Source organism: Pristiophorus japonicus, chromosome 3 (assembly GCF_044704955.1).
Source record: "Pristiophorus japonicus isolate sPriJap1 chromosome 3, sPriJap1.hap1, whole genome shotgun sequence".
Taxonomy (NCBI): Eukaryota; Metazoa; Chordata; class Chondrichthyes; family Pristiophoridae; genus Pristiophorus; species Pristiophorus japonicus.
The window spans coordinates 139,191,943-139,219,773 of record NC_091979.1 but is presented as its reverse complement, the minus strand read 5'-3'; the positions used below and the strand labels follow the sequence as shown (position 1 = coordinate 139,219,773).

The 27,831-nt window shown below is 41.8% G+C and overlaps 1 protein-coding gene across 2 annotated transcripts in view; it reads right to left on the bottom strand.

The window, feature by feature from the left end:
* The window catches only part of LOC139259906 (collagen alpha-1(III) chain-like), a 35,765-nt gene extending 16,061 nt beyond the window's left edge, over window positions 1–19,704 (bottom strand). Inside the window, exons 1-8 of one of the 2 annotated variants that reach the window (XM_070875839.1) lie at window positions 19,290–19,704; window positions 10,837–11,012; window positions 9,238–9,345; window positions 6,648–6,755; window positions 5,440–5,493; window positions 5,228–5,335; window positions 304–357; window positions 49–156 (exon numbers count right to left, since the gene is read on the bottom strand). In XM_070875839.1, the coding sequence (XP_070731940.1) occupies window positions 49–156; window positions 304–357; window positions 5,228–5,335; window positions 5,440–5,493; window positions 6,648–6,755; window positions 9,238–9,321 (516 nt within the window). In that variant the 5' untranslated portion in view covers window positions 9,322–9,345; window positions 10,837–11,012; window positions 19,290–19,704. The remainder of the gene's footprint in view (window positions 1–48; window positions 157–303; window positions 358–5,227; window positions 5,336–5,439; window positions 5,494–6,647; window positions 6,756–9,237; window positions 9,346–10,836; window positions 11,013–19,289) is intronic. The other variant, XM_070875838.1, reaches the window with a different exon arrangement.
* Window positions 19,705–27,831: the final 8,127 nt, after the last annotated feature.

Sequence of the window (27,831 nt, the reverse complement as noted above, 5' to 3'; positions counted from 1 at the left end):
TTTTTCTGCTTCATATCATTAGATTATTGTCAAGCACAGAAGACTTACAATGGGCCCTGGCAAACCCATGGGACCAGGGTGTCCTTTATGCCCCTTCATACCAGTTGCCCCACGCTGTCCAGATTCACCCTTGGGTCCTCGAGGACCTTGAGGACCCTAAAAAAGGAGGACAAGAAATGTTTTATCAGCAGCTTTGAAAGATATTGCCCAATTATTTTCTTCATGTAAGCATGTTGTTTGTACTTAAGGGTCCAATCATGCTAGTTATACAAGAATATCCAAGATTGATTAACATCAACCTACTGTAGCTCCAGCAGACCCAGCTGGACCTGGTGGGCCCTGTGAACCTGGTGTACCCTAAATAGAAAAAGAAATACACTTTATTTGAGAGTTCACAAAACAGTTTAAGTCAGCTGATTCAGATTTCTGATAGTGAAGGCTTTTGCTTCGACGTGCATGAACCTCAAGGAAAGAATTAACTTGCATTTATGTGGCACCCAAGGGAGGAGCAAAAGTAGTAAACATAGAAACATAGAAACATAAAAAGTAGGGGCAGGAGTAGGCCATTCAGCCCTTCGAGCCTGCGTCACCATTCAATATGACCATGGCTGATCATGCAACTTCAGTACCCCATTCCTGCTTTTTCTCCATACGCCTTGATCCCTTTAGCTGTAAGGGCCACATCTAACTCACCTTTGAATATATCCAATGAACTGGCCTCAACAACTTTGTAGTAGAGAATTCCACAGATTCACAATTCTCTGAGTGAAGAAGATTCTCCTCATCTCGATCCTAAATGGCTTGCCCCTTATCCTTAGACTGTGACCCCTGGTTCTGGACTTCCCCAACATCAGGAACATTCTTCCTGCATCTAACCTGTCCAATTCCGTCAGAATTTTATACGTTTCTATGAGATTCCCTCTCATTCTCCTAAATTCCAGTGAATATAAGCCTAGTCGATCCAGTCTTTCTTCATATGTCAGTCCTGTCATTCCAGGAATCAGTCTGGTGAACCTTCACTGCACTCCCTCAATAGCAAGAATGTCCTTCCTCAGATTAGGAGACCAAAACAGCACACAATACTCCAGGTGAGGCCTCACCAAGGCCATGTATAACAGTAGTAAGACCTCCCTGCTCCTATACTCAAATCCCCTCGCTATGAAGGCCAGCATGGCATTTGTTTTCTTCACCGCCTGCTGTACCTGCATGCCAACTTTCAAAGACTGATGTACCATGCCACCCAGACCTCGTTGCACCTCCCCTTTTACTAATCTGTCACCATTTAGATAATAATCTGCCTTCCTGTTTTTGCCACCAAAGTGGATAACCTCACACTTATCCACATTATACTGCATCTGCCATGCATTTTCCCATTCACCTAACCTGTCCAAGTCCCCCTGCAGCCTCCTAGCATCCTCCTCGTAGCTCGCACTGCCACCCAGCTTAGTGTCATCTGCAAACTTGGAGATATTACATTCAATTCCTTCATCCAAATTATTAATGTATATTGTAAATAGCTGGTGTCCCAGCACTGAACTCTGCAGCACCCCACTAGTCATTGCCTGCCATTCTGAAAAGGACCCGTTTATTCCTACTCTTTACTTCCAGTCTGCCAACCAGTTCTCTATCCACATCAATACATTACGCCCAATACCATGCACCTTAATTTTGCACACCAATCTCTTGTGTGGGACCTTGTCAAAAGCCTTTTGAAAGTCCAAATATACCACATCCACCTGCTCTCCCCTATCCACTCTACTAGTCATATCCTCAAAAAACTCCAGAAGATTTGTCAAGCATGATTTCCCTTTCATAAATCCATGTTGACTTGGACTGATCCTGTCACTGTTTTCCAAATGCGCTGCTATTACATCTTTAATAATTGATGCCAGCATTTTCTCCACCACCAATGTCAGGCTAACCAGTCTATAATTCCATGTTTTCCCTCTCCCTCCTTTTTTAAAAAATGGGGTTATATTAGCTATCCTCCAATCCATAGGAACTGAAGCAGAATCCAAGGAATGTTGGAAAATGACCACCAATGCATCTAATATTTCTAGGGCCACTTCCTTAAGTACTCTGGGATGCAGGCCCTAGGGATTTATCGGCCTTCAGTCCCTTCAATTTCCCTAATGCCATTGCCTGACTAATAAGGATTTCCCTCAGTTTCCCCCTTCTCGCTAGACCCTCAGTCCCCTAGTACTTTCGGGAGGTTATTGGTGTCTTCCTTAGTGAAGACAGAACCAAAGTATTTGTTCAATTGGTCTGCCATTTCCTTGTTCCCCATTATGAATTCCCCTGATTCTGACTGCAAGGGACCTACATTAGTCTTCACTAATCTTTTTCTTTTCACAAAGCTATAGAAGCTTTTGCACAGTTTTTATGTTCCCTGCAAGCTTCCTCTCATACTCTATTTTCCCCCTCATAATTAAACCCTTACTCTTCCTCTGCTGAATTCTAAATTTCTCCCAGTCCTCAGATATGCTGCTTTTTCTGGCCAATTTATATGCTTCTTCCTTGGATTTAACACTTTCCCTAATTTCCCTTGTTAGCCACGTTGAGCCACCTTCCTTTTTTATTATTACGCCACACAGGGATGTGCAATTGTTGTAGTTCATCCATGTGATATTTAAATGTCTGCCATTGTCTATCCACTGTCAACCTTTTAAGTATCATTCTCCAGTCTATCCGAGCCAATTCACGTCTCGTACCATCGAAGTTTCCTTTCTTTAAGTTCAGCACCCTCGTCTCTGAATTAACTGTGTCACTCTCCATCTTAATGAAGAATTCTACCATATTATGGTCACTCTTCCCCAAGGGGTCCCGCACGACCAGATTGCTAATTAATCCCCTCTCATTACACAAGACCCAGTCTAGGATGGCCTGCCCTCTAGTTGGTTCCTCGACATATTGGTCTAGAAAACCATCCCTTATACACTCCAGGAAATCCTCCTCCACAGTATTGCTACCAGTTTGGTGAGCCCAATCAATATGCAGATTAAAGTCACCCATGATAACTGCTGTATCCTTATACATGCATCTCTAATTTCCTGTTTGATGCCATCACCAACCTCCCCACTACTGTTTGGTGTACACACCTCCCACTAATGTTTTCTGCCCTTTGGTGTTTCGCAGCTCTATCCATATAGATTCCACATCATCCACGCTAATGTCCTTCCTTACTATTGCGTTAATCTCCTCTTTAACCAGTAACGCTACCCCACCTCCTTTTTCTTCCTGCCTGTCCTTCCTGAATATTGAATACCCCTGGATGTTGAGTTCCCAGACTTGGTTATCTTGGAGCCATGTCTCTGTAATCTCAATTACATCATATCCGTTAACAACTATTTGTGCAGTCAATTCCTCTACCTTATTTCGAATGCTCCTCGCATTGAGACTCAGAGCCTTCAGGCTTATTTTTTTTAAACTCTTTGTCCTTTTAGAATTATGTTGTAATGTGGCCCTTTTTGATTTTTGCCCTTCATTTCTCTGCCCTCCAATCTTGCTTTTCTCCTTCCTACCTTTTGCTTCTGCCCCCTTCTTACTTTCCTCTGCCTCTCTGCATAGATTCCCATCCCCCTGCCTTTTTAGTTTAAACCCTCCCCAAAAGCACGAGCAAACACTCCCCCCTAGGACATCGGTTCCAGTCCTGCCTAGTTGCTGACCGTCCGGTTTGTACTGGTCCCACCTCCCCCAGAACCGGTTTCAATGTCCCAGGAATTTGAATCCCTCCCTGCTGCACCACTGCTCAAGCCACGTATTCATCTGCGCTATCCTGCAATTCATACTCTGACTGGAACGTGGCACTGATAGCAATCCAGAGATTACTACCTTTGAGGTCCTACTTTTAAAATTTAATTCCTAGCTCCTTAAATTCAGCTTGTAGGATCTCATCCCGTTTTTTTACCTATATCGTTGGTACCTATATGAACCATGACAGCTGGCTGTTCACCCTCCCCCTCCAGAATGCGCTGCAGCCGCTCCGAGACATCCTTGACCCTTGGATCCTGGAGTCTTGTTTGTGGACGCAGCAATGCCTATCTATTCCCCTTACAGTAGAATCCCCTATCACTATAGCTCTCCCACTCTTTTTCCTGCCCTCCTGTGCAGCAGAGCCACCCATGGTGTCATGAACTTGGCTGCTGCTGCCTTTGCCTGATGAGTCATCTTCCCCCAACAGTACCCAAAGCGGTGTATCTGTTTTGGAGGGAGATGACCGCAGGGGACCTCTGCACTACCTTCCTTCCACTGCTCTGCCTGATGATCACCCATTCCCTATCTGGCTGTGTAACCTTTTCCTGTGGTGTGACCAACTCACTAAACTTGCTATGCACGACAGCAGGAAGAGAAAAAATTGAATTAAGGAAGAAAGAAACAGAATTGCAAACGTGGAAGACAGGAGACAGAAAAACAAAAAAAGAAAACAGAAAGTGAAAAAGTCATCAGAAATGAAGGACAAGAGGAGAGAGAGAAATACAACTTCTGCAGTGAACCCCACAGTACATTTTCCAAGACACTTCAGAAAAGGAGAAACAAAAGTGAAAGAGAGAGACAAACTGCTCCCAGTTAGGGAGAGGACCTTTTCTGCAATTGTTTCGCATCCAAGTCTGCCACCAGGTCTCCTTGAGATGAGGGGAAATTGAGAGACTGGAAGACATAGAAAAATAAACAGACAAACAGATATACAGAGAAATAAGAGAAAGTATGTGAGAGATGTATACAGAGCATCAGGTTTTGAGAAAAAAAGAGAGAGTAAGAAAGAAAGAGACATGCAGAGAGAAACAGCAAGTATGTTCATTATGGAAAGAGATGATAGGAAAAAGAAGAAACCTACACAAAGGGAGAAAAAGTGAGGAACAATTGTAGTCAAACAAGGGATATTGAAATGACAATAAAAAAAGAGTGGGAGAGGCAAACAGAGGGCGAGAAAAAGAGAAAAAGGGAAAAGCAGAAAGACTGCATACCCAAGACAGACGTACAAAGAAAAATAGAAGACAAATGGAGATAAAGTTACACAAACAGACATATTTTTTAGATTTTACCTAAGAACAATGACTCAGGAGATCAGTTAGGTATATTGTAAAAAGGCTCACCTAGAGCAAACTATTCTAAAGTTATAGTGAAAGTTCAATAGTTTACAAAGATTCCATATCTATTCCAGTAATGCACACTAATGGCAGCCATAGTGCAGTGAAATACTGTGGCATGTGCCAGTTAATAAACTTACCGGTTGGCCTCTGTCACCTTGCTTGCCAGCTGGACCAGTTTGACCTGCGAGACCAGGATCACCTGGAAGACCTTGAGGACCTGGAGAACCAGTTTCACCTCGATCACCCTGTCAATACAAACACAACAATCAATAATGAGAGCAGAAGGAATTTCAATTATTTAAATAGTACTAATATTTCCAGTTGTATTGTACTTTATTAAAAATCCTACCTTATGGCCTGGTGGTCCAGTAGGTCCTCGGACACCTTTGGAACCAGGAATACCCTATAAGAAACAATTTACTTGTTATAAAAGAACATAAATCTATTCCAGTTTAATGAATGAATCCTCTATTTAAAGCCCATTTCAAATGAATAATAATATTTAATGCAGGTAAAGTTATTTATTTAAAAATACATGCTTCATGTTTGCATTGACAAGCTAGTGAACATATGTTGCAACCTGTCAAATATTTCATTTTCATGCCCCAAATCTGGCACCATGAACTGATGAATACTATTCCATTAATTATGATGCACAATGCTTTAATGGTGTGCTGTTCCATTAATACAAGTCTGTCATGATCAGTCAGTACTATTATCCTCACTCTCCTCTGCTGAAGGAAGAACATATGAAAGGAGTGAGAAATGACTAATAGTATTCAAAACTGAACTTATCTTTGAAAGTGTGCAGCACTTATGGCTCCAATAGAATACTGCATTGTTGTTGGAAATGGAAACTATCATCACATAATTGATTTAAACCTTGGAGCTTATGGGAGCTTGGCTATCCAGTGCTGGATGAGCAAAAATTTCTTCCAACTAAATATTGGGAAAACTGAAGCCATTGTCTTCGGTCCCCATCACAAAATCTGTTTTAAAATTCTCATCCTTGTTTTCAAATCCCTCTATGGCCTCAGCTCACCCTAACTCTGCAACTTCCACTAGCCCCACAACTCTCCATGATCCCTCAGCTCCTCCAATTCTGGCTTCTTGCGCATCCTCGATTTTCATCGCTCCATCAGTGGCGACCGTTCCTTCGGATGCCTCGACCCTGAGCTCTGGAATCCCCTTTCTAAACCTCTCTGCCTCTCTACTTCACTCTCCTCCTTTAAGACGCTCCTTAAAACCTGCTTTCTTTGACTAAGCTTTTGGTGACTTGCCGTAATATCTTCTTACGTGGCTTGGTGTCAGATTTTGTTTGATAATGCTCCTATGAAGCATGTTACTATGTTATCTAAATGTAAGCTGTTGCTGTTTTTGAAATATATTCCATAAGCTGCATATAGCTTCTGTAGAACTGTGAAAGAAATATCTAAGTAACTAGAGGGCAGCATGTGAATTGCTTCCTGTACCAGATAGAATAACAGAATAATATCTACAATTTCAATGAGAACAATAATTTTAATATTTAAGCCAAAGATAAATGAATATACTTACATCTTTGCCAAGTTCACCAGGCAGACCAATTGGGCCAATTGGTCCCATTGGACCTCCAGGACCTCGTTCACCTTTCCGACCAGCTTGACCTTGTTTGCCACTCTCGCCCTGAATAACATAGCATGATCGCCATTATAATTTATACACTGTTCTGAACAGATCAAAATCTAGATTCTAATATAATTTTCTGAGAAAAATCTGACAAACATGCCACTGCATCTCTACCTTATTCACAATCTAGCAATTTGGGGAAAAATAATAGGTTACACCTAGGTTACAATCATGTTTGTGAATCAGTATATCATTTTTTAAAAAGTTAAGCATTTTGAACATGACTAATAATCATGAATTAACCAAGAAATATGATTCTTTGTGGTGAGTTCTAACTAGATTTGTTGTAAAGAGATGGAATCTTACTAGATGCTTAGATGAACAGATAAAGTTCTGGTATCTCCATCGAACAGATTCTGCACTGAAGATCTCTGTGCATTATATCCTCAAATATAAATCATGTAATAGAGATGTGTTCATACTTGAGCGCCATGCAATTTATCAATTATTTATCAAAGGGGATAACTGCACTTTGAGGGCCCAAGTTTTGACCGACCAATAGAACAACGCACCTCTGAGAGGTCCGCTGACTTTCTAGAACAAAAAGCACGCCTAATATTTACCTCGGTATTCTCCACCATGATTAGGCCTGCTTTGGACTCGGTGCAGCACAGCACAAGCTGTGGGGGGCGGAGCCAGGTCCCGGCGCTGAAAACAGTGCCGGGACCTCTGCAGATGCACGCTAGAGTGTGCGTGCATGTGCAGTAGCTCCAGGCCGCCGAGGCTGCGTGGGAGGGGCCCGAAGCATGCCGCCCCTAGCCCTGGCTGAATGGGCTTACTGGGGCGGCGAAGATTGGACTCTGGCCTCCCTCCTCTTGAACTTCAGCTCCCGCTCCGGCCATCCCCCGAACCCCGTTCAGGTCCGCTCCGGTTCTCTCCCCCCGCACCCCCTGCCCCCCCCATCAGATCCGGTCCTCTCCGCTCCCCCCCTCCCTCCCGTTCAGTTGTTCCCCCTCCCCCCACGTCCTCGGCGGGGCCCGCCCGCTCGACATCTTGCTGGGGGCAGGCCCCGCCTGAAGTCTTCGGCCCGGCTTCCTCTCGTTGGCTGGGCCCATTCAGCCTCCCCCCCCCTCCCTCCTCTCTTCTCCTCCACTCCCTCCCTCTCCCACCCCCCCCCCTCCCTCTCCCACCCCCCTCCTTCTTCTACCCCCCTCCCTCACCTCTCCTCTCCTCCCCCTCCCTCCCTCCACTCCTCCCCCTCCCTCCCTCCTCTCCTCTCCTCTCCCTCCCTCCTTTGTCCCTCCTCCCCTCCCTCACCCCCTTTCCTCTCCCCCCTCCTCTCCTCTCCCCTCCCTCTCTTCACCCCCCCTTCCTCCCCCATCCCTCGCTGTCAGAAACATCAACAGACAGAGAAGGATACACTGACAGACAGAGAAAGAGACACTGACAGAGACACACTGGGGCGGGGGCGGGGGGGCATCCCAGCACACTGCTGGAGGGCTCCCAGTGCTGCAGTCGGTGGGTAGAAACTTAATTTTTTTATTTATTGATTTATTTATTTATTTTTTATTTTTAAATTTTTTTTTGATTGATTTATTGGTTAATTTATTGATTTATTTATCATTTATTATTAATGATGGCTCTTTATTTCTAAAAGTGATGTGTTTCATGTTTGTAAACTTCCCTCCCCCCCTCCCCCCATCTCTTGTTCCCTACGCCTGGTTTCTAAGTGTAGTCAAGGTTTTTGAGCGTACAAAAATCTACACTTACTCCATTCTAAGTTAGTTTGGAGTAAGTTTTCGCTGCCTAAACTTGCACAACAGGCATAAGTGGCCGGACACACCCTCTTTTGAAAAAAAAAAAAATCTGTTCTAAAATGAAACTGTTCTAACTCACTAGAACTGGAGCAAACTAAATGCCGAGAATTGCAATTTCTAAGATACTCCATTCTAAACTAATTGTTCCAAAAAAATAGGAGCAACTCAGGCCGAAACTTGACCCCTTATTTAACGGGATTTACTTAATAAGAACTGTTGATTAAAAAAGGAACATTTTGCTTTCCCTTCGGGTGTTCTAATATAGACCCAGCCTTATAAACAGAGTACCCTGAAATAAAATGGTACAAGGTGTATTATATCAAATCACACCTTTGCTTATTTTGTCCACTGTCATGATTCAAAAGGTATTTTTACTCTACATCTCTTTTGACTGCATTTACTGTGTGATATTCAAATTTTACTCTACTTGATGAATACACTAAAGAAGTCATACAAATTTCAAATTAAAATTAAAATAGAAATTGCTCTTTTTGTTGAGAACAACAAGGTGTAATTCCAGACCTAGACCTGTACATAAACAACACTGAACAGTACAATTGGTAATTCAATGAATGGTATATGACTGTCACAAATCACCACAGGTTAGTGCCAAGAGGTTTCAAGATAGTTTTATGATAAAAGTTGTGATTGTTAGTGTTTAGTAATTACGATGCATTAACAAAATGTATTGCATCAGGCTTATTAAGCAAGTTAATACTTACAGATACGCCTCTTTCACCTGGGACACCTTGAAGGCCTATGGGACCTGGCAAACCTATTGAACCAGTTAGTCCAATACTACCCATAGGACCTGGTGGACCAGTTGGACCCTATTCAATGCAACAACATTTGGAAAATAGTTTATTAATTGGCAGAATCTGTGTAACAATTGAGTCAAATTATTATTGCTAGAAACTGGAACAAAAAAGAGGGATACCACAATAAAAGAAATCTGATATCTAGTTTAGATTTTATACCAGAGCTTCTGAATACTTATAGAACAAAGTTGTTTCCTGAAATTTAAAAGAAGCTGAAAAGATGTGTATGTGTACATCGAGTGAGGAAGGACAGGGTTGGGCTGAGCTGGATGCTTCCATTATTGATTGGCTTGCTGATGCTCACTATCATTGCTCAGCACTCAATAATTAATGTAGCAGAGGGTAACCAGTGCTCATGGAATCATACCCCAGCAAGGAGTCAATAGAGCTGATTTGGACAAGTGGTGGGCAGAGCACGCTGTCTACTATCTACCCATTCTGCCTGAGCCATTTAGAGGTCTGGGCCTCATTTCCATTTATGGCGTACTCCACTGTAGCTCACCAGTTCTGGGAGGGCAAGAATTTAGCTGACTCCACAAAAAACAAAATTAGATACTTCCTGGGCCATTTTGTGAGCAGCTTCTCGGGATATCTTCAAGTACTGTTTGTCAGGCCACTGATCACCCATACATTTATACCTCAAAATTGAAATTGGGGTCCCATCTATGTCATAAGATCCCAATTTCCATAATTTAATGAGACTCCCATCTGATTCAGGCCCTTGTAGAAGCCTTCAGCCAAATGTCAGTGAGCAGGTTTAGAGTGGGGCAATAAGCACAGCACTCCAAGTTCAGGGCTGCTACTGCCTCATTTTTCATAGTGGACTGAGCTAAAACTGGCCCTAACATTCAGGAGCAGTGTAGGGGAGAATATTGGTGAGGAAATTTAAAAAAAAACAAGTTTTTGATACGTCCTTGCTATACAGTATAAATGCACACGAGGCCCATGCTTGAGAGAAGGTCAGTCTGTGATCTGTCCTTTATTCCTTAGCACTCAAGTGATGGAAGTGGGCAGAGCTTCCCCTTTTATATCTGAAGGTCCAGGTTAGGAGTGTCTCCCACATGTTCACCACCTTGTGGTCATTGTTCTCACAGTGTACAACTTAGGTCAGATTATACATGGGTTACAATGCTGGTTGAATACATGACAGTTTTGGATATTATTAATTACTTATACGGGTTTAAATGCATTTTTTTTAATTTTGAAATGCATTTGAAAAAAAATCTGCCTTTGAAATCATGTCTTTATTGTGTAAAAACACAAGAGATTAACCCATCATCAGCTTCCTATTCTCAGAGACAATACTGATCCAACCATGTAGCACAGATGCATTGTTGCATGGTGTTTCAAATAATGCCTCCATTATAAAATATTTCACTGTAAATACATTCCAAATTTATTATTACAAAGCTATTTGATCTGTTGCACTTCTGAAATAACATTCAGTATCAGAATCAGTTTGAAATCAAAACGTTAACAATTATCTTTTGTAAATCAGCTCACAAAAGTCACTTTACCCGAGGACCAATTACACCAGATGGACCTCTTTCACCAGGGCCTCCATCATCCCCTTTGGGACCAGGTAATCCACGAGCACCAGCTGAGCCAGCGTTACCAGATGGACCAGGAGGACCATCTTTGCCAATCGGCCCGACAGTACCACGAGGGCCAGCATCACCCTGTTCAACAAATGGAAATGTGAATATTGATTACGGAATGAGTTTAGTGTTTAGAATAAAATTAATATATTTTGGCTCTTGTCATGGACAAACATGGAATGCTCTTGGAAACAATTGTGTCTGAGGTATTTTCATGGGCCTGCAGGTATAATACTACAAAGCTAAGAAAGGGCATTCTGGTGGAACAGAATATTTACACCTTGAGAAGGTACTTTCTGTCAAAAGAAGAAACATGAAATTGAGCTATAACTTAATTTTTTAAATTATAATGAATAAAGCATCATAAAATAAAGGATTATGTGCTACTTCACAGATAGTATGCAATAAGTCCTTATATATAATTCAACTAGCTGTGCTTATTGAATCATTATTGGAGCTGTATATTAATGATTTCAGGACCAAGCACTGGGTGACCATGGAGTGAAAAATGTTAAATACTAGGAGCCTGCTGAAACTAGCAATAATTGCCTGTCAGCTTTCTTGTTCCAGTGCCTTAATTCACAGTGTGTGAATATTGGATTATATGGTCTGCCTAAATATTTCAATGACTAAATCCAATCGAAAGTGAGATTAAATTTACATAAGAACATAAGAAATAGGAACAGGAGTGGACCATATGACCCCTCGAGCCTGTTCCGCCATTCAATAAGATTATGGCTGATCTGATCATGGACTCAGCTCCGCTTCCCTACCCGCTCTCCATAGCCCCTTATCCCCTTATTGTTGAAGAAACTATTTATTTCTGTCTTAAATTTATTCAATGTCCCAGCTTCCATAGCTCTCTGAGGCAGCGAATTCCACAGATTTACAACCCTCTGAGAAAAGAAATTTCTCCTTATCTCAGTTTTAAATGAGCGGCCCCTTATTCTAAGATCATGACCTCTAGTTCTAGTCTCCCCCATTAGTGGAAACATTCTCTCTGCAATCACCTTGTCAAGCCCCCTCATAATCTTATACGTTTTGATAAGATCACTTCTTATTCTTCTGAATTCCAATGAGTAGAGACCCAACCTACTCAACTTTTCCTCATAAGTCAACCCCCTCATCTCCGAATCAACCAAGTGAACCTTCTCTGAACTGTCTCCAAAGCAAGTATATCCTTTTGTAAATATAGAAACCAAAACATGCATGCAGTATGCCAGGTGTAGCCTCACCAATACCCTGTATAGCTGTAGCAAGACTTCCCTGCTTTTACACTCCATCCCCTTTGCAATAAAGGCCATGATACCATTGGCCTTCCTGATCACTTGCTGTATCTGCATATTATCCTTTTGTGTTTCATGCACAAGTATCCCCAGGTCCCGCTGTACTCAGCACTTTGCAATCTTTCTCCATTTAAATAATAACTTGCTCTTTGATTTTTTTCCAACAAAGTGCATGACCTCACACTTGCCAACATTATATTCCATCTGCCAAATTTTTGCCCAATCACTTAGCCTGTCTATGACCTTTTGCAGATTTTTTGGTGTCCTCCTCATACATTGCTTTTCCTCCCATCTTTGTATTATCAGCAAACTTGGCTACGTTACACTCAGTCCCTTCTTCCAAGTCATTAATATAGATTGTAAATAGTTGGGATCCCAACACTGACCCCTGCGGCACCCCACTCATTACTGGTTGCCAACCAGAGAATGAACCATTTATCCCGACTCTCTGTTTTCTGTTAGTTAGCCAATCCTCTATCCATGCCAATATGTTACCCCCAACCCCGTGAACTTTTATTTTGTGCAGTAACCTTTCATGTGGCACCTTGTCAAATGCCTTCTGAAAGTCCAAATACATCATATAAGCGATAAATTGTAAGAGTTGCAAATTGTAAAGGATAAAGTGTAGGAGTTGCAAATAGGTGGTCAGAACAATGCTAAAGATAGTGAACTAATCAGTATTAGATCTGAGAAATTGCCAATGTATGTAACACTTGCTTATGTTGGTATAGCTCAAAGCACTAATGCATTGAACTCTATCCTTAACCTTAGTAACACTTAAACAGTCAGCAGTTTTTGATTAGAAGTCTCTGAGGAAGAGATAAGGAAGCCAGTATTTTGGTACAGTTACTGGGTGACAAAAAGACTGGGGTAGAGGGCAAATAATGGAACAACACAATGATGGGAGATGGACAATTGCATATACCACTCAGAGCCAGTCTGATAAGAGTTGACAAATCAATGTAACTTCGCTGATAGAAATAGACCTATCGATGATTTTGTAGGAGGGTGCTCCTCTCCAAAACCCATATAAATTATACTTGAAAACTCTTGTATTTCAGAGGTTTAGACTGAACCTTCCTGTGCATTGCTCGTAATAAAGCTGGTAAACCTGAGGTTTTGTTTGTTTACTGCCGTTGTCATTATACAGTGGGAGCTAGGCGAGGTGTCGATTAACTACATCAGTTAATCCACCCAGAGGGAGAGAAGCCTATTTTTGAAGCTACATTTGGTGTCATGAACAGGATGCAGACCCTCTGACCTGGATGATGAGACAGCTGAATGGCAGTGAGTATGATTTTGTACCACCTGCAGCTGTAGCCTTGATGGGGAAGGAGGTAATCTGTATAAAGAATTAGAAGGGATAATCTGTAGAACAAGTTATAATGAACCACGGAAGGACGGAAACCAAGGTTGGGGATAGGTGTATTGTCTGAAAAAGAAGGAATACAACTTAAAAAGTGGGTGGGGCCCCAGGATGTTTAGAAAAACTGGCCAGTGAGATAAAATGCAGACCAAGGGGGAATCTCTGAGATATGGACCAAAAGGGTTCCGGGTATAAGTGCTAACAGGGAAAAGACGAAAAAAGAAAAATGCTGGGAAAAACATTGAGTTCACAAAGGACAGCTTGTTTTTATCAAAAGGTAAAGACGCAACCTTGAAGCTACAGCTGCTAAATTGAACGTATAATTTGGAAAAAAGTGGTTGCGATTGCCTTATACAAAAACTAATTGGAAGAAAGGAGATTTAAATAAGCTGTATTTGGTGTGAATGTCTGTCTTTATCTGCAAATAATAAAAACTTACAAGTTAAACCCGACACAGAAGCTGCAGCTTTGTGCCGAGAAAGAGAAACAAATATGTTTAACTATGGACCGGATGAAAGCCATCAAAATATCATTAAGTTCGGAAAGGGGAAAAGCTATGCGAACTCAGCAAAGGAAGGAAAAAACTGGGAATTAGAAAATTCTTAAAAAAGATGGAACCGGCACGGAAGTTTAGATTTTGTGCTGAGAGAAATAAAACATGAGATTTGCTCAGTGAACGGGATCTTAAAAAAGTGTGAAATGCTGGAAAGTATATAGCTTTTGTGAACAAGTAAAAGGTTGACAGTTTCCCTGGTTGTTTTAACTATGAGTTGCAGAGCTAAGAGATAAGCCACAGTTGTCAGTACTTATTTTAAATTGGATTTCAGTAAGCAAAATAGCTATTAAAAATGTGTGGTCTCATTTTAAATCAATTAAAAAATCTTTGGCAAGTATTTGAATTGGAAGTTTAGAAAAATTGGAGTTTAATTTAAAATGCTGTCTTTCCTGATGAGGCGGTTTTATTTAAAGGTAATTATGACAACTTTACTAATGATTTCTGCTGTTTTAACGGATTCCTAATTTCTAAGCAAGTTTTGAAGGCACAAAGAGTTGGGGGGAAAAAAAAAATTCGGATGATTACGCGAAGTCACGTAATGACGTCAGGCCTTCTTACAAACCTGTAAAGGAGTTAACCCTTTCCATTGACAGCTGTTTTATACTGGACATTATTAATCTGGATTTCTTAATAAAATAAATGAAAAAGCAAGGATTGCAGCCAGAAGACTCACCTGACAGAGGAAATGGTGGGATAGTCAGAATAGAAATAAAACAAAGAAAGCCTATGTAATAATACTCGCCTGCTACAGAGGACAGATAGATACTCAAACAAAACAAATTCAAGAGTTAGAAGCTAAGATAAATAAGCTGGAAGAGATAAAAACGGGATCAGACGGATAGTGCAATGCGCAGCCATAGCACCATCACTTACGGCAGTAGAGCCGATGTACCCCATGGTGGGTAAGTGTAGTCCACAAACCCAAGCTAACAGTAAGCCAGACTGGCTAACGAGTGTGGAGTAGAGTGGCCCCCAGCACATGATAAATTGGCACAAAGTGACACCAGAAGTACACAATGGGGAATGGCAGAATAAGGGAAGAGTGGATCTAGAAAAAAATGAAAAGATTGGAATTCCTCAAATACGGGATGGAAGGATGCTGGGGATCAATTAGAACCAATTATAGTAGAATACTGATTGTGACTCAAAAGGCAGGCGAAAGGATAGGGGAGTACGGGGAACGAAAGTGGATTGAATACAAAGACCACTCTGGGGCTGGATAACCCCGGCAAAAATGATGCAGCATTCTTGAAAATGTTTAAAGACGGACTAGGAGAAGCACATCAAAAGATAATAAAACTTTAGAGTGGGCAGAACACGTAGGAGTTAAAGTCAGAACAACAGGAAAAGATAGCTAAAATAGCAGCAACAGCAGTAGCAGCAGAAACAAAGGAGGAAAGACACCAACACGAAGCTCCACTGATATGTTTTAGCTGCAATAAGGGAGGAGGCGCAGGAAGGCGAGGCCCACAACAGGCAAAGAAGGGAGCACCCTTTTGCAGTATGTGGATGATATCCTTGTTGCCTTCAGCACAGAACACCAAAACGTACTAGCTTTAACTACAGTGCTAGGAGCTATGCAGAGCGCAGGATTAAAAATAAATCCAAGGAAGGTGCAGGTGGGAAGGAGCGAAGTAACATACACAATATCACAAGGGAAGAGATAAAAACATAGAAAATAGGTGCAGGAGTAGGCCATTCGGCTCTTCGAGCCTGTACCACCATTCAATAAGATCATGGCTGATCATTCACCTCAGTACCCCTTTCTTGCTTTCACTCCATACACCTTGGTCCCTTTAGCCGTAAAGGCCATTTCTAACTCCCTCTTGAATATATCCAATCAACTGGCATCAACAACTCTCTGCGGTAGGGAATTCCACAGGTTAACAACACTAAGTGAAGAAGTTTCTCCTCATCTCAGTCCGAAATGGCTTACCCCTTATCTTTAGACTGTGTCCCCTGGCTCTGGACTTCCCCAGCATCAGGAACATTCTTCCTGCATCTAACCTGTCCAGTCCCGTCAAAATTTTATATGTTTCTATGAGATCCCCTCTCATCCTTCGAAACTGCATTGAATAATGGCCAGGTCGATCCAGTCTCTCCTCATATGTCAGTCCTGCCATCCCGGGAATCAGTCTGGTGAACCTTCGCTGCACTCCCTCAATCGCAAGAACATCCTTCCTCAGATTAGGAGACCAAAACTGAACACAATATTCCAGGCGAGGCCTCACCAAAGCCCTGTACAACTGCAGTAAGACCTCCCCGCTCCTATACTCAAAACCCCTAGCTATGAAGGTGAACATGCTATTTGCCTTCTTCACCGCCTGCTGTACCTGCATGCCAACTTTCAATGACTGATGTACCATGACATCCAGGTCTCGTTGCACTTTTCCTAATCTGTCGCCATTCAGATAATATTCTGCCTTCCTGTTTTTGCCACCAAAGTGGATAACCTCACATTTATCCACATTGTACTGCATCTGCTATACATTTGCCCACTCACCTAACCTGTCCAAATCACTCTGCAGCCTCTTAGCTTCCTCCTCGCAACTCACACCGCCATCCAGTTTAATGTCATTTGAAAACTTGGAGATATTACATTCAATTCCTTCATCCAAATCATGAATGTATATTGTAAATAGCTGGGGTCCCAGCATTGAACCCTGCGGCACCCGACGAGTCACTGCCTGCCATTCTCAAAAAGGACCCATTTATCCTGACTCTCTGCTTCCTGTCTGCCAACCAGTTCTCTATCCACGCCAGTACATTACCCCCAATACCATGTGCTTTAATTTTGTACACCAATCTCTTGTGTGGGTCCTTGTCAAAAGCCTTTTGAAAGTCCAAATACAACACATCCACTGGTTCTCCCTTCCCCACTCTATTAGTTACATTCTTAAAAAATTCCAGAAGATTTGTCAAGCATGATTTCCCCTTCATAAATCCATGTTGACTTGGACTGATCCTGTCACTACTTTCCAAATGCGCTGCTATTTCATCTTTAATAATTGATTTCAACATTTTCCCCACTACTGATGTCAGGTAAACCAGTCAATAATTACCCGTTTTCTTTCTCCCTCCTTTTTTAAAAAGTGGTGTTGCATTAGCTACCCTCCAGTCCATGGGAACTGATCCAGAGTCGAAAGACTGTTGGAAAATGAACACCAATGCATCCACTATTTCTAGGGCCACTTCCTTAAGTATTTTTGGATGCAGACTATCAGGCCCCGAGGATTTATTGGCCTTCAATCCCATCAATTTCCCTAACCCAATTTCCAGCCTAATAAGGATATCCTTCAGTTCCTCCTTCTCACTATTCCCTCGGTCCCCTAGTATTTCTGGAAAGTTATTTGTATCTTCCTTCGTGAAGACAGAACCAAAGTATTTGTTCAACTGGTCTGGCATTTCTTTGTTCCCCAATATAAATTCACCTGAATTTGACTGCAAGGGACCTATGTCTGTCTTCAGTAATCTTTTTCTCTTTACATATCTATAGAAGCTTCTGCAGTCAGTTTTTATTTTCCTGGCAAGCTTCCTCTCATACTCCATTTTCTCCCTCCTAATTAAACCCTTTGTCCTCCTCTGCTGAATTCTAAATTTCTCCCAGTCCTCAGATGCCCAAGAACAGAAAGGAAGCAATTCAATCAATGCCCAGGCCAGGAACCGTGAAAGGGGTCAGGCAGGTAACTAGGGCTATTCAACTACTGCAGAAATGCCGAGATCAGGAAATTGTGTTGGTAAGGTTAAAACAAGCTCTCACAAGTGCTCCAGCCCTGGGATTACCCGACCAGAATAGGCACTTCCACATCTATACCCACCACAGTAAAGATCATTACATGGGGACATGCATAGGCCAGTGGCATAGTAATGTCAGGACACACACTCAGCATACCTTAGTAGAATTGCTTAACACAGGAAGGCTAAAAATGGTATCCGACGCACGAAGGGCAAGGTGGGAAGCAATGCTCTTACCCCGCAACGGGACGGTAACAATAATAAAAGACAACTGTAACAACCCTGCAGGGTTGGTCATTATGGAGGGAGAAGAGCATCAGTGTAGCCCAACAGGAGAAGACAAGGGAAGTAGTCAGGCAAGTGAAATCTTGCTTGAGTATGCAGACAGGAATCTATATGTAGATGGGTCTCAGCCCTATATCAATGGGACACCACGGATGGGATGGGCCATTGTAGATAGCAGCGGACAGGTCAAAAGGGAAGGACAGTTAGAAAGGGGTCAATCAGCTCAAGTGGCTGAATTAGTGGCGCTCACTGAGGCTCTGAGGCTGGCTGGGGGAAAAAAGAGTAAACATCTATACAGACAGTCGATATGCTTTTCGAGTAGTGCATGATTATATGATAGCCTGGAGCAGACAGGGATAAATGACCTCAGGAGGAGGGCCGATCTATACCACAGGTATATCCATACAGGTAGAACCAACATGATAAGCTCGATGTCCAGATGCTGGTGTTGGAAAGGAATAGGTAGAGATATAGAGGACCACTGTAGAAGGTGCGTGATATGCGCAAAATACAACCCTGGGAGGAAAGTAAAGGTCAGAATGGGACATCAGCCCCGACCGAAAGGACCCTGGGAAAACTTACAATTAGATTTTACTGGACCATTCCCCAGCAACAAGGGGAAGACATACTGCCTAGTTATAATGGGGTCAAGTTTCAGCCTGAGTTGCTCCTATTTTTTTGGAGCAACTAGTTTAGAATGGAGTATCTTAGAAATTGCAATTCTCGGCCTTTAGTTTGCTCCAGTTCTAGTGAGTTAGAACAGTTTCTTTTAGAACAGATTTTTTTTTCCAAAAGGGGGTGTGTCCGGCCTGTTTTACAAGTTTAGGCAGCAAAAACTTACTCCAAACTAACTTAGAATGGGGTAAGTGTAGATTTTTGTACGCTCAGAAAAACCTTGCCTACACTTAGAAAATCAGGCATATGGAACGAGAGATCAGGGGGGGGGGGGGTGGGAGCAGAGAGGGGTTTACAAACATTAAACCACTTCACTTTTACAAATAAAGAGCCATCATCAATAATAAATAATAAATAAATCAATAAATAAACCAATAAATCAATACAAATAAATTAAAAAATTAAAAATTAAAAAAAAATTAAAAATCACTCAATAAAAAATGATTTCTACTCACCTACTGCAGCACCAGTGAAAAGAGGGCGGGGAGAAGAGAAGAGAGGAAGATCGGAGGGGGTGGGGGGGAAAGAGAGAAGACAACGAAGATGAAGCCCCGCACGCAGCCGATGCTGGGCTGCCGACGCTGCCGACTCTTTGGGCGGAGCCCGCCCCAGCGAGACGCAGGGCGGGTGGGCCCCGTCGACGTCGAGGAAGCCGGGCCCCGCCGAGGACTTCGGGCGGGGCCCGCTTGCAGCCGATACCGGGCTGCCGACGTCTCTTCGGGCAGGGCCCGTCCCAGCGAGAGGGTGGGTGGGTGGGCCCCGCCGACGAGGTAAGATGCGCAGGCCACTCAGCCAGGGATAGGGGCGACGTCCCTTCGGTCTGGGATAGGGCTGTCGCCCCGGAGACAGCACGCGCGCAGCCTCCACTGCGCATGCGTGCAGCTGCCGGAACTGTTTTCGGCGCAGGGCTGTAGCTCCGCCCCCAGCAGCTCCTGCTGCGCCGCGCCGAGGTGGAATTGGGCCCACAACTATCTGAGAATCACGAGGTAAATTTTTGTTCTATACATTAGGCGGGCCTCTCCGATGTGCGCCATTCTAGCGGGCGGCTGAAACTTGACCCAGTTTACGAAGTGGGTAGAAGCTTTCACCACTAAAATTGTTCAACAGAAACCGTGGCCAGGATCCTAGCAGAAGAAATAATGCCACTACAGTTGGACTCAGCTGAAGGTGCACACTTCACAGGGAAGATAATGAAACAGGCCTGCGCTTTACTTGGGATCAGGCAAAAATGTCCCATATCATCCGGAATCTTCCGGATTGAGGGAACGAATGAATAGGACCTTAAAAGCGGCCCTAGCCAAGGCAGTCAAAGAGACTGGAAAGGGATGGGTAGACAGGTTACCCAGAGTACTGATGAAGCTCAACGCAACCTCTAGTTGGACGACAGGACTGACACCCTTTGAACTAATGAGACTGCCAGAAGTCTTGGTTTCAGGAAGCGAGGATGTAGGGAAGTATAAAGACAGGATACGGAAATTTGTAATGGAACTCGTTAAGCAGTTACATGACTTTAAAGATACAGGCTAGAGATCAGCAAATAATCAAGAACTTAGAGAACGACACTAAGGAACAGAAGGTCCAAATACGCCAAATAGGCAGTCAGGTAATGGTGAGGATTACCCCAGAGAGGTCTGGGCTCGCACCCAAATGGACCGGACCCTATCAGGTAATAATGGTAAGTTATGGTAGTTATAAGGGGTATCGGCAAGTGGAAACACGGAACCCAGTTGAAAAAGCATGGTCACTAACTAACCGGCGACGACCGGGAAATATTGTTTTTGCAGGACTCTGGTACTCATGGGAACAACATGGGGTAACGTAGCCTCATATCAAGGACAACAGGCTGAGGGACGGCAAGGCCTGTATTTCAGGGACTTGGGTGACATTAGTTTAATAAAGAATCAAAAACACTGATGGTGACGAAAGGAGCAACAGTAGACTTAAGTAACGGGCATAAAACAACGTAAGGAAACGAAACAACACTGGGGAGGGGCCAATAATATGGGACCAATAATTAGTGTGAATAAGACGGCATGTTATGTTTTATAACCAGGAGGTGGGGACAGTGATACTGCACCTGGGGGAAGGGGATGCAGATTTCACCCAACATCTATGAACGGTGGTGGAGGGATATCCCCCGAGATAGACCCACCAACACGGCCCCACCCACTACTGTAGCAACAGTGAGCACGACCAGGGCCCTGACCACCACACCCCCAGCGACACAAACATGTCCAACTATGAACGCTGGGGCAAAAAGGGGATTGATAAGGCAGACCAAGGATAAGATACACTTCAGGGTACGTCAGCAAATAATTACTGTATTCCTAAATTTAAACACTATAACCACCCTCAACTTCTGCGGGTTAAACACTATAAGCCTGTATAGAAACCTGACCCACGAGCACTTACAGGCCCTGAATCAAAATCCATGAAGTTGAATGTGGAAAGAGGGTCAGGTAAAAAGAGGGATCGGGGAAAAAGAGGGATACTAGAAATGGAACGCGGTGGGATACACGGCGGGAGTTGCGACGGTAAACACTATAGACTTACACGCGATAGATGATCGAGTTACTGTATTGTATTGTATTGACGTGGATAGAGAACTGGTTGGCAGACAGGAAGCAAAGAGTAGGAATAAACAGGTCCTTTTCAGGCAGTGACTAGTGGGGTACCGCAAGTTTCAGTGCTGGGCCCCCAGCTACTTACAATATTCATTAATGATTTGGATGAAGGAATTGAATGTAATATCTCCAAGTTTGCAGATGACACTAAGCTGGGTGGCGGTGTGAGCTGTGAGGAGGATGCTAAGAGGCTGCAGGGTGACTTGGACAGGTTAGGTGAGTGGGCAAATCCCAACCACAGATGTTAGGCTAACTGGTCTATAGTTTCCTACTTTTTGTCTTCCTCCTTTTTTAAATAAGGGCATTTCATTTGCAGTTTTCCAATCTGATCAAGAATTTTATTTAATTTATTAACGTTTTGTGGTTTGGGCAGTGAAATTAATATTAGCACACCTGCTCCAAAAAGCCTTGCACGTTTTTGCTTATTTCCCGTATTCTTTTAAGATCTTCTCCAGTGGTCCATTCTGCATTGAGCCTCTCTGTCCCCCTAGATTTCAGGAACAGATTCTGTATGGTTCGAGTACCCACCAATTTGCCACAATTTCTTTTTACAGAACTTGATAACTTGGAACAGACATTCTTGCAAAATAAAAATAATGATGTTCTTCCTGTTGTGTATCTGTAAAGCATGCACTCCCATGTTCCGCCACCAGGGAGCTCATCCCCTGAAGTCCCAAGGGATCCCAGCATCCCTTGGGAGCACTGTATATAAGCCGGCCCCTAAGGCCTGTTCCTCATTCTGGAGTGTATTATTAAAGACTGAGGTCACTGTTACTTTAACCTCCCCCTGTGTGCAGCCTCATCTGTGTTAGGAACACAACACTTCCTTTTATGGCTGTTTGCTGATAATAGAATCCACCCATCTCTGAACAATAATAATAATAAACATAATAGTATAAAATGGGTGGGACAAACGGTACATATACAGACAAGGGAGCAGGAATGCTGAAAAATTACAGATAAACAAGGGGAGTTGATTTGAATATTACAGATTGGTTAACTATGCTAAGATCGACAGTGTGCAGTATTTTGAGATCAAATACAACTTACCGCTGGTCCAGTTTTTCCGACCATTCCAGGAATACCGGCCATACCATCATGACCCTAAAAAGGAGAAGCGATGTTAGTTTTTGATACAGTTTACTGTATTTGAATTAGATATGCACATATTTTATATATATATATATATTGGGTCCCATCATAGGATGCAACTGTATTTGTTTATTTAACCCTTATGTTAATGGGATCAATACTCACTGGCAAACCTGATGGGCCATGGTCACCTTTTGGACCTGGTGATCCTGCAGGACCCTAAATAAAAATGTAAATCCTTTGAGTTCACTGGAAATTATATTTTGGAAAACAACTACATGTATGAAATTTATTTGTTACATGCATGTTTCAAAGAGATGACAGAAATTATCTTTCAATCGATATAGTGAGAATGTGATGTGAATAAATGTGTTTACATATAAACAGCATGACTTAGCCAACATGCATCCATGCTGGATGATGCAGTTTGGAAAATGTATTTTCATTATGAATCAGGGTTCTTTACTTACTTGTGGACCTGTAGAACCATCGGGACCTTGAGGACCTTCAACGCCAGGTTTACCTTTTGGGCCAGTTCTGCCATCTGAGCCTTTAGGACCATTTTGTCCATCAAGTCCCTGGTTTTATAAAAATGCTAGATTAGCCCTAGTATGTAACTTCAACAAAACATTACACTAAAGAATTTCACATCTACTTATGTAAAACGCCTGACTAATCTATACATTTCCTTTTAGCTCATTTTCATTCAACTAAGTATTTGAAGGTCTGAGGTTGAGACGTTAAAAAAAAATTAGAAAAGAGCATACTGCATTTAGGTTTCATTAATATCCAGAATTAAAAGACTGAAGAAAAGAAAAGAAAAGAATAAAAAAAATATAGAATTACAAAGCTGGTTGATGGTTGTTCTCACCACAGAAATAAATCTTTGATTTGCATTTCTTATGCAGTGGTATACCTCTCATCGTGATGTCTTAAAGAGGGACAAAGGCCTATCAGAAATGTGAATAAGCCTATTGTCTAGTTACATAACTGTTAAGGAACAGATTTAACAAATATGCATGGCAGTTATGCATGGAAGGTAAATATTTGATTAAGTGATACATTCTTTATTTCAAAAGTGGTCATTCACCTTAATTAACTTTGTCAGAAAGTCGATCATTTTGGGAAAAAAAGGGTTTGTGCCTTTGGAATGAAGGAACCCACAAACCACAGCAATTAACTGGAGAGTGGAGAGTATGGTTAAATAACTTCAGGAATATAACTTAATGGTTTGATGGTATATTTGTTATTTTAATTATAATAAGAATCTAACAAGTTGTTCAAACTATAATTTTATAAGTATCCTAGGTGTATTTTTTACTCTGAAAAGTTTGAAAGAACTCTAACTGAGGTATTGTCATGGAAATATTGGCATTATGTTGAAATAATTAATGTAGATTAAAAGCCAACTATTGAACATGAGTTGCTGGCTGAGGATACCATCAATAGTAAACCTGTAACTCTTTATTGAAACCTGCAGCAATTTATTGAGACGATTAAATATTTTAAGATCACCATCAAAAACAATATTCATAAATAAGGATGATTGAGGAACCAATGTGTTCAATGGATTCAATGATCAATTAATAACATTGTTTGGACTATATACAGCTAATACTTAATCGATCAGTAAACAACAATATCAACAATGTATTTAATTCATTAATCTTAATTATTCGAACAAAACAGTTGCACGGAATCTTTGCCAATTGATACTCACAGAAGACCCAGGAAATCCACTAGATCCTTTAGGTCCGGGTTCCCCTCGTTCACCCTGGAGAAAAAATAAATCAATTTATTATAGAAATGATTAACAATTTCTTTCCTTCTGTAGAGGTTCTGTGCCAGGTACTAAATTATCTTTTTAACCATGCTGAGTGTTTCTACCAAAAGTATCCTACTGAAGTTTTTCATCTTTATCGACAGTAATCACCCACCTGTTAATCTTAATGATCCATGTAAGAATCAAAAGCTTTATTTACTAAACTATCTTTTTGAAGTAGCAGCAGGGATTGTGGATGCATTGGTTGTAATTTACCAAAATTCCCTGGATTCTGGGGAGGTCCCAGCAGATTGGAAAACTGCAAATGTAACGCCTCTGTTTAAAAAGGAGGCAGACAAAAAGTAGGAAACTATAGACCAGTTATGTGGTTGGGAAAATGTTGGAGTCAATTTTTAAAGAAGCAGTAGCAGGACATTTGGACAAGCAAAATTTGGTCAGGCTGACTCAGCAAGGATTTATGAAGGGGAAGTCATGTTTGACAAATTTGCTGGAGTTCTTTGAGGATGTAACGAGCAGGGTGGATAAAGGGGAACCAGTGGATGTGGTGTATTTGGACTTCCAGAAGACATTTGACAAGGTGCCACATAAAAGGTTACTGCACAAAATAAAAGTTCACGGGGTTGGGGGTAACATATTAGCATTGATAGAGGATTGGCCAACTAACAGAGAACAGAGAGTTGGGATAAATGGTTCATTCTCTGGTTGGCAACCAGTAACTAGTGGGGTGCCGCAGGGGTCAGTGCTGGGACCCCAACTATTTATAATCTATATTAACGACTTGGATGAAGGGACTGAGTGTAATGTAGCCAAGTTTGCTGACGATACAAAGATGGGAGGAAAAGCAATGTGTGAGGAGGACACAAAGAATCTGCAAAAGGACATAGACAGGCTAAGTGATTGGGCAAAAATTTGGCAGATGGAGTATAGCGTTGGAAAATGTGAAGTCATGCACTTTGGCAGAAAAAAAATCAAAAAGCAAGTTATTATTTAAATGGAGAAAGATTGCAAAGTGCCACAGCAGGACCTGGGGGTACTTGTGCATGAAACACAAAAGTATAGTAATGCAGGTACAGCAAGTGATCAGGAAGGCCAATGGTATCTTGACCTTTATTGCAAAGGGGATGGAGTATAAAAGCAGGGAAATCTTGCTACAGCTATATAAGATATTGGTGAGGCCACACCTGGAATACTGCATGCAGCTTTAGTTTCCATATTTACAAAAGGATATACTTGCTTTGGAGGCAGTTCAGAGAAGGTTCACTAGGTTGATTCCAGGGATGAGGGGTTGACTTATGAGGAAAGGTTGAGTAGGTTGGGCCTCTACTCATTGGAATCCAGAAGAATAAGAGGTGATCTTATCAAAACCTATAAGATTATGATGGGACTTAACAAGGTGGATGCAGAGAAGATTTTTCTACTGATGGGGGAGACTAGAACTAGAGAGCATGATCTTAGAATAAGGGGCCGCTCATTTAAAACTGAGATGAGGAGAAATTTCCTCTGAGGGTTGTAAATCTGTGGAATTCGCTGCCTCAGAGAGCTGTGGAAGCTGGGACATTGAATAAATTTAAGACAGAAATAGACAGTTTCTTAAACGATAAGAGGATAAGGGGTTATGGGGAGCGGGCAGGGAAGTAGAGCTAAGTCCATGATCGGATCAGCCAAGATCTTATTGAATGGCAGAGCAGGCTCGAGGGGCCGTAAGGCCTACTCCTATTTCTATTTCTTATGTCCTTATGGTCTTATGAAGGAAGATGAGTGATTAACGTCCTATAAACAGCCATAATATTTTGAAAAATCAATTTGAATGTAGAAGAATATGTGAATGCTCAGTGCTTCTATGCTTTACAGCTTCCTCAAAACATTGCTTCAAATGTGGTAATTAGAATGGTGGAGATATGTTTGTGTTCAAACCAGAAACCAGCAAACAGAGCATACTTTCACCCCACCTGTCAGAGCTGGATTCAAACTTAAGTCCTTGAGGTGAACTTAATGGACCAACCAATTTAACATTTATATCATTAGTGGTGAATCAACTTTAAGGTTTTAAGATTTTTTTTAATTTTTGAAATGAAGCTATGCTCGATTTAATCCTTGATTTTGCTCTATAATGGTGGAGGTTATACCCTTGGGAAGTTCATAACAGAAACTTCAAGATGTTAATTTGTGATCCAGTGAATATCAAATCTATTTAATTTTACTGTTATATCTTACTTACAGAAGCACCACGAGGGCCGACAGGGCCTGGAAGACCAACAGGACCTTGCTCACCCTGGAATGAAATGAGGAAGCAATCAACATGTGGTAGAAAAAGGCTAGTTTCAAATCATAATGATCAAAAGTAATAATGTATGGAACAACTAACACTGACTCATTGATGAATACTTCAATGCTGATTATTAGATAATAACAGCAGCATTACATGAACCCAATACTTGGTACATGTTACATATCTATTATCATAAATAAAAACAGAAAAGAAACTGAGTTCTGATGAAAGATCTTTGCCCGAAATGCTAACTTGTCATCTCACTTCAGACGGCGATAGACATCTTGTGCACATTCAATTTTTAAAAAATTATTTGCAATTTTCAAAATTCACAGTTTTTATCTTAAGCATACGATATCATGAATTACCCTTTCTCCCATGGGACCGTTTTGGCCTGGTGGACCCATAGATCCTTGAGGACCCTGTGTGAGAACAGAAATTAAAATATTAGAAATGTAAAATATCAAACAATGTAGCCAAAAAAGACTATTGAGTAAAATAATAAGTGAGTCTTGAAAGAATCATATCTGCTTACTCTAAAGCCGTCTTTACCAGATGTGCCATCAAGACCTCTAGGTCCAACATTTCCCTGTCAAAGTAAAGATGTGCATATGAACTATAAAGTTTATCGTATTCAGAATATTTAGTGTAGAACAGCAATATGTTGAGTATTTGAATGAAAATGACACCTACTTTTTCACCTTTTGGACCAGGACCGCCTGGACCACCTCTTTCCCCGGTCACACCTTGTATTCCTGAACGCCCCATTGGACCTGAAGGACCTGGAAGCCCAACAGGGCCCTAAAGTTAAGCAAAATGTTGCTACATCATCATGCATCTTCATTGTTTCCAATTTTCTAAGAATAGAGGAAAACCTAGTCAGAAACATTTACCGTGGCTCCTTCTGGTCCAAGGCTGCCAGAGGGTCCTGTGGGTCCCAGAGAACCAGCAGGACCTTGGGGTCCATTTTCACCTGGAGCACCAGACTCGCCCTGGGTGAAAGAAAGGTCTCAAATATTATGCAATGTTAAGGTTAAAGAACAGAAGCATTTTGAATTATAAATTGTTGCTGAACTTACCTTTGGCCCCAGTGCTCCTGGGTTTCCATCTGTGCCAGCGGGACCCTATTATGGTAAAATAACAAAAAAAAATGGCTCCATTAACATCACTTTTGTTCATGTTGATACATTTTCATTTACGTAAACAACATGGAAATAAGGATTGATATA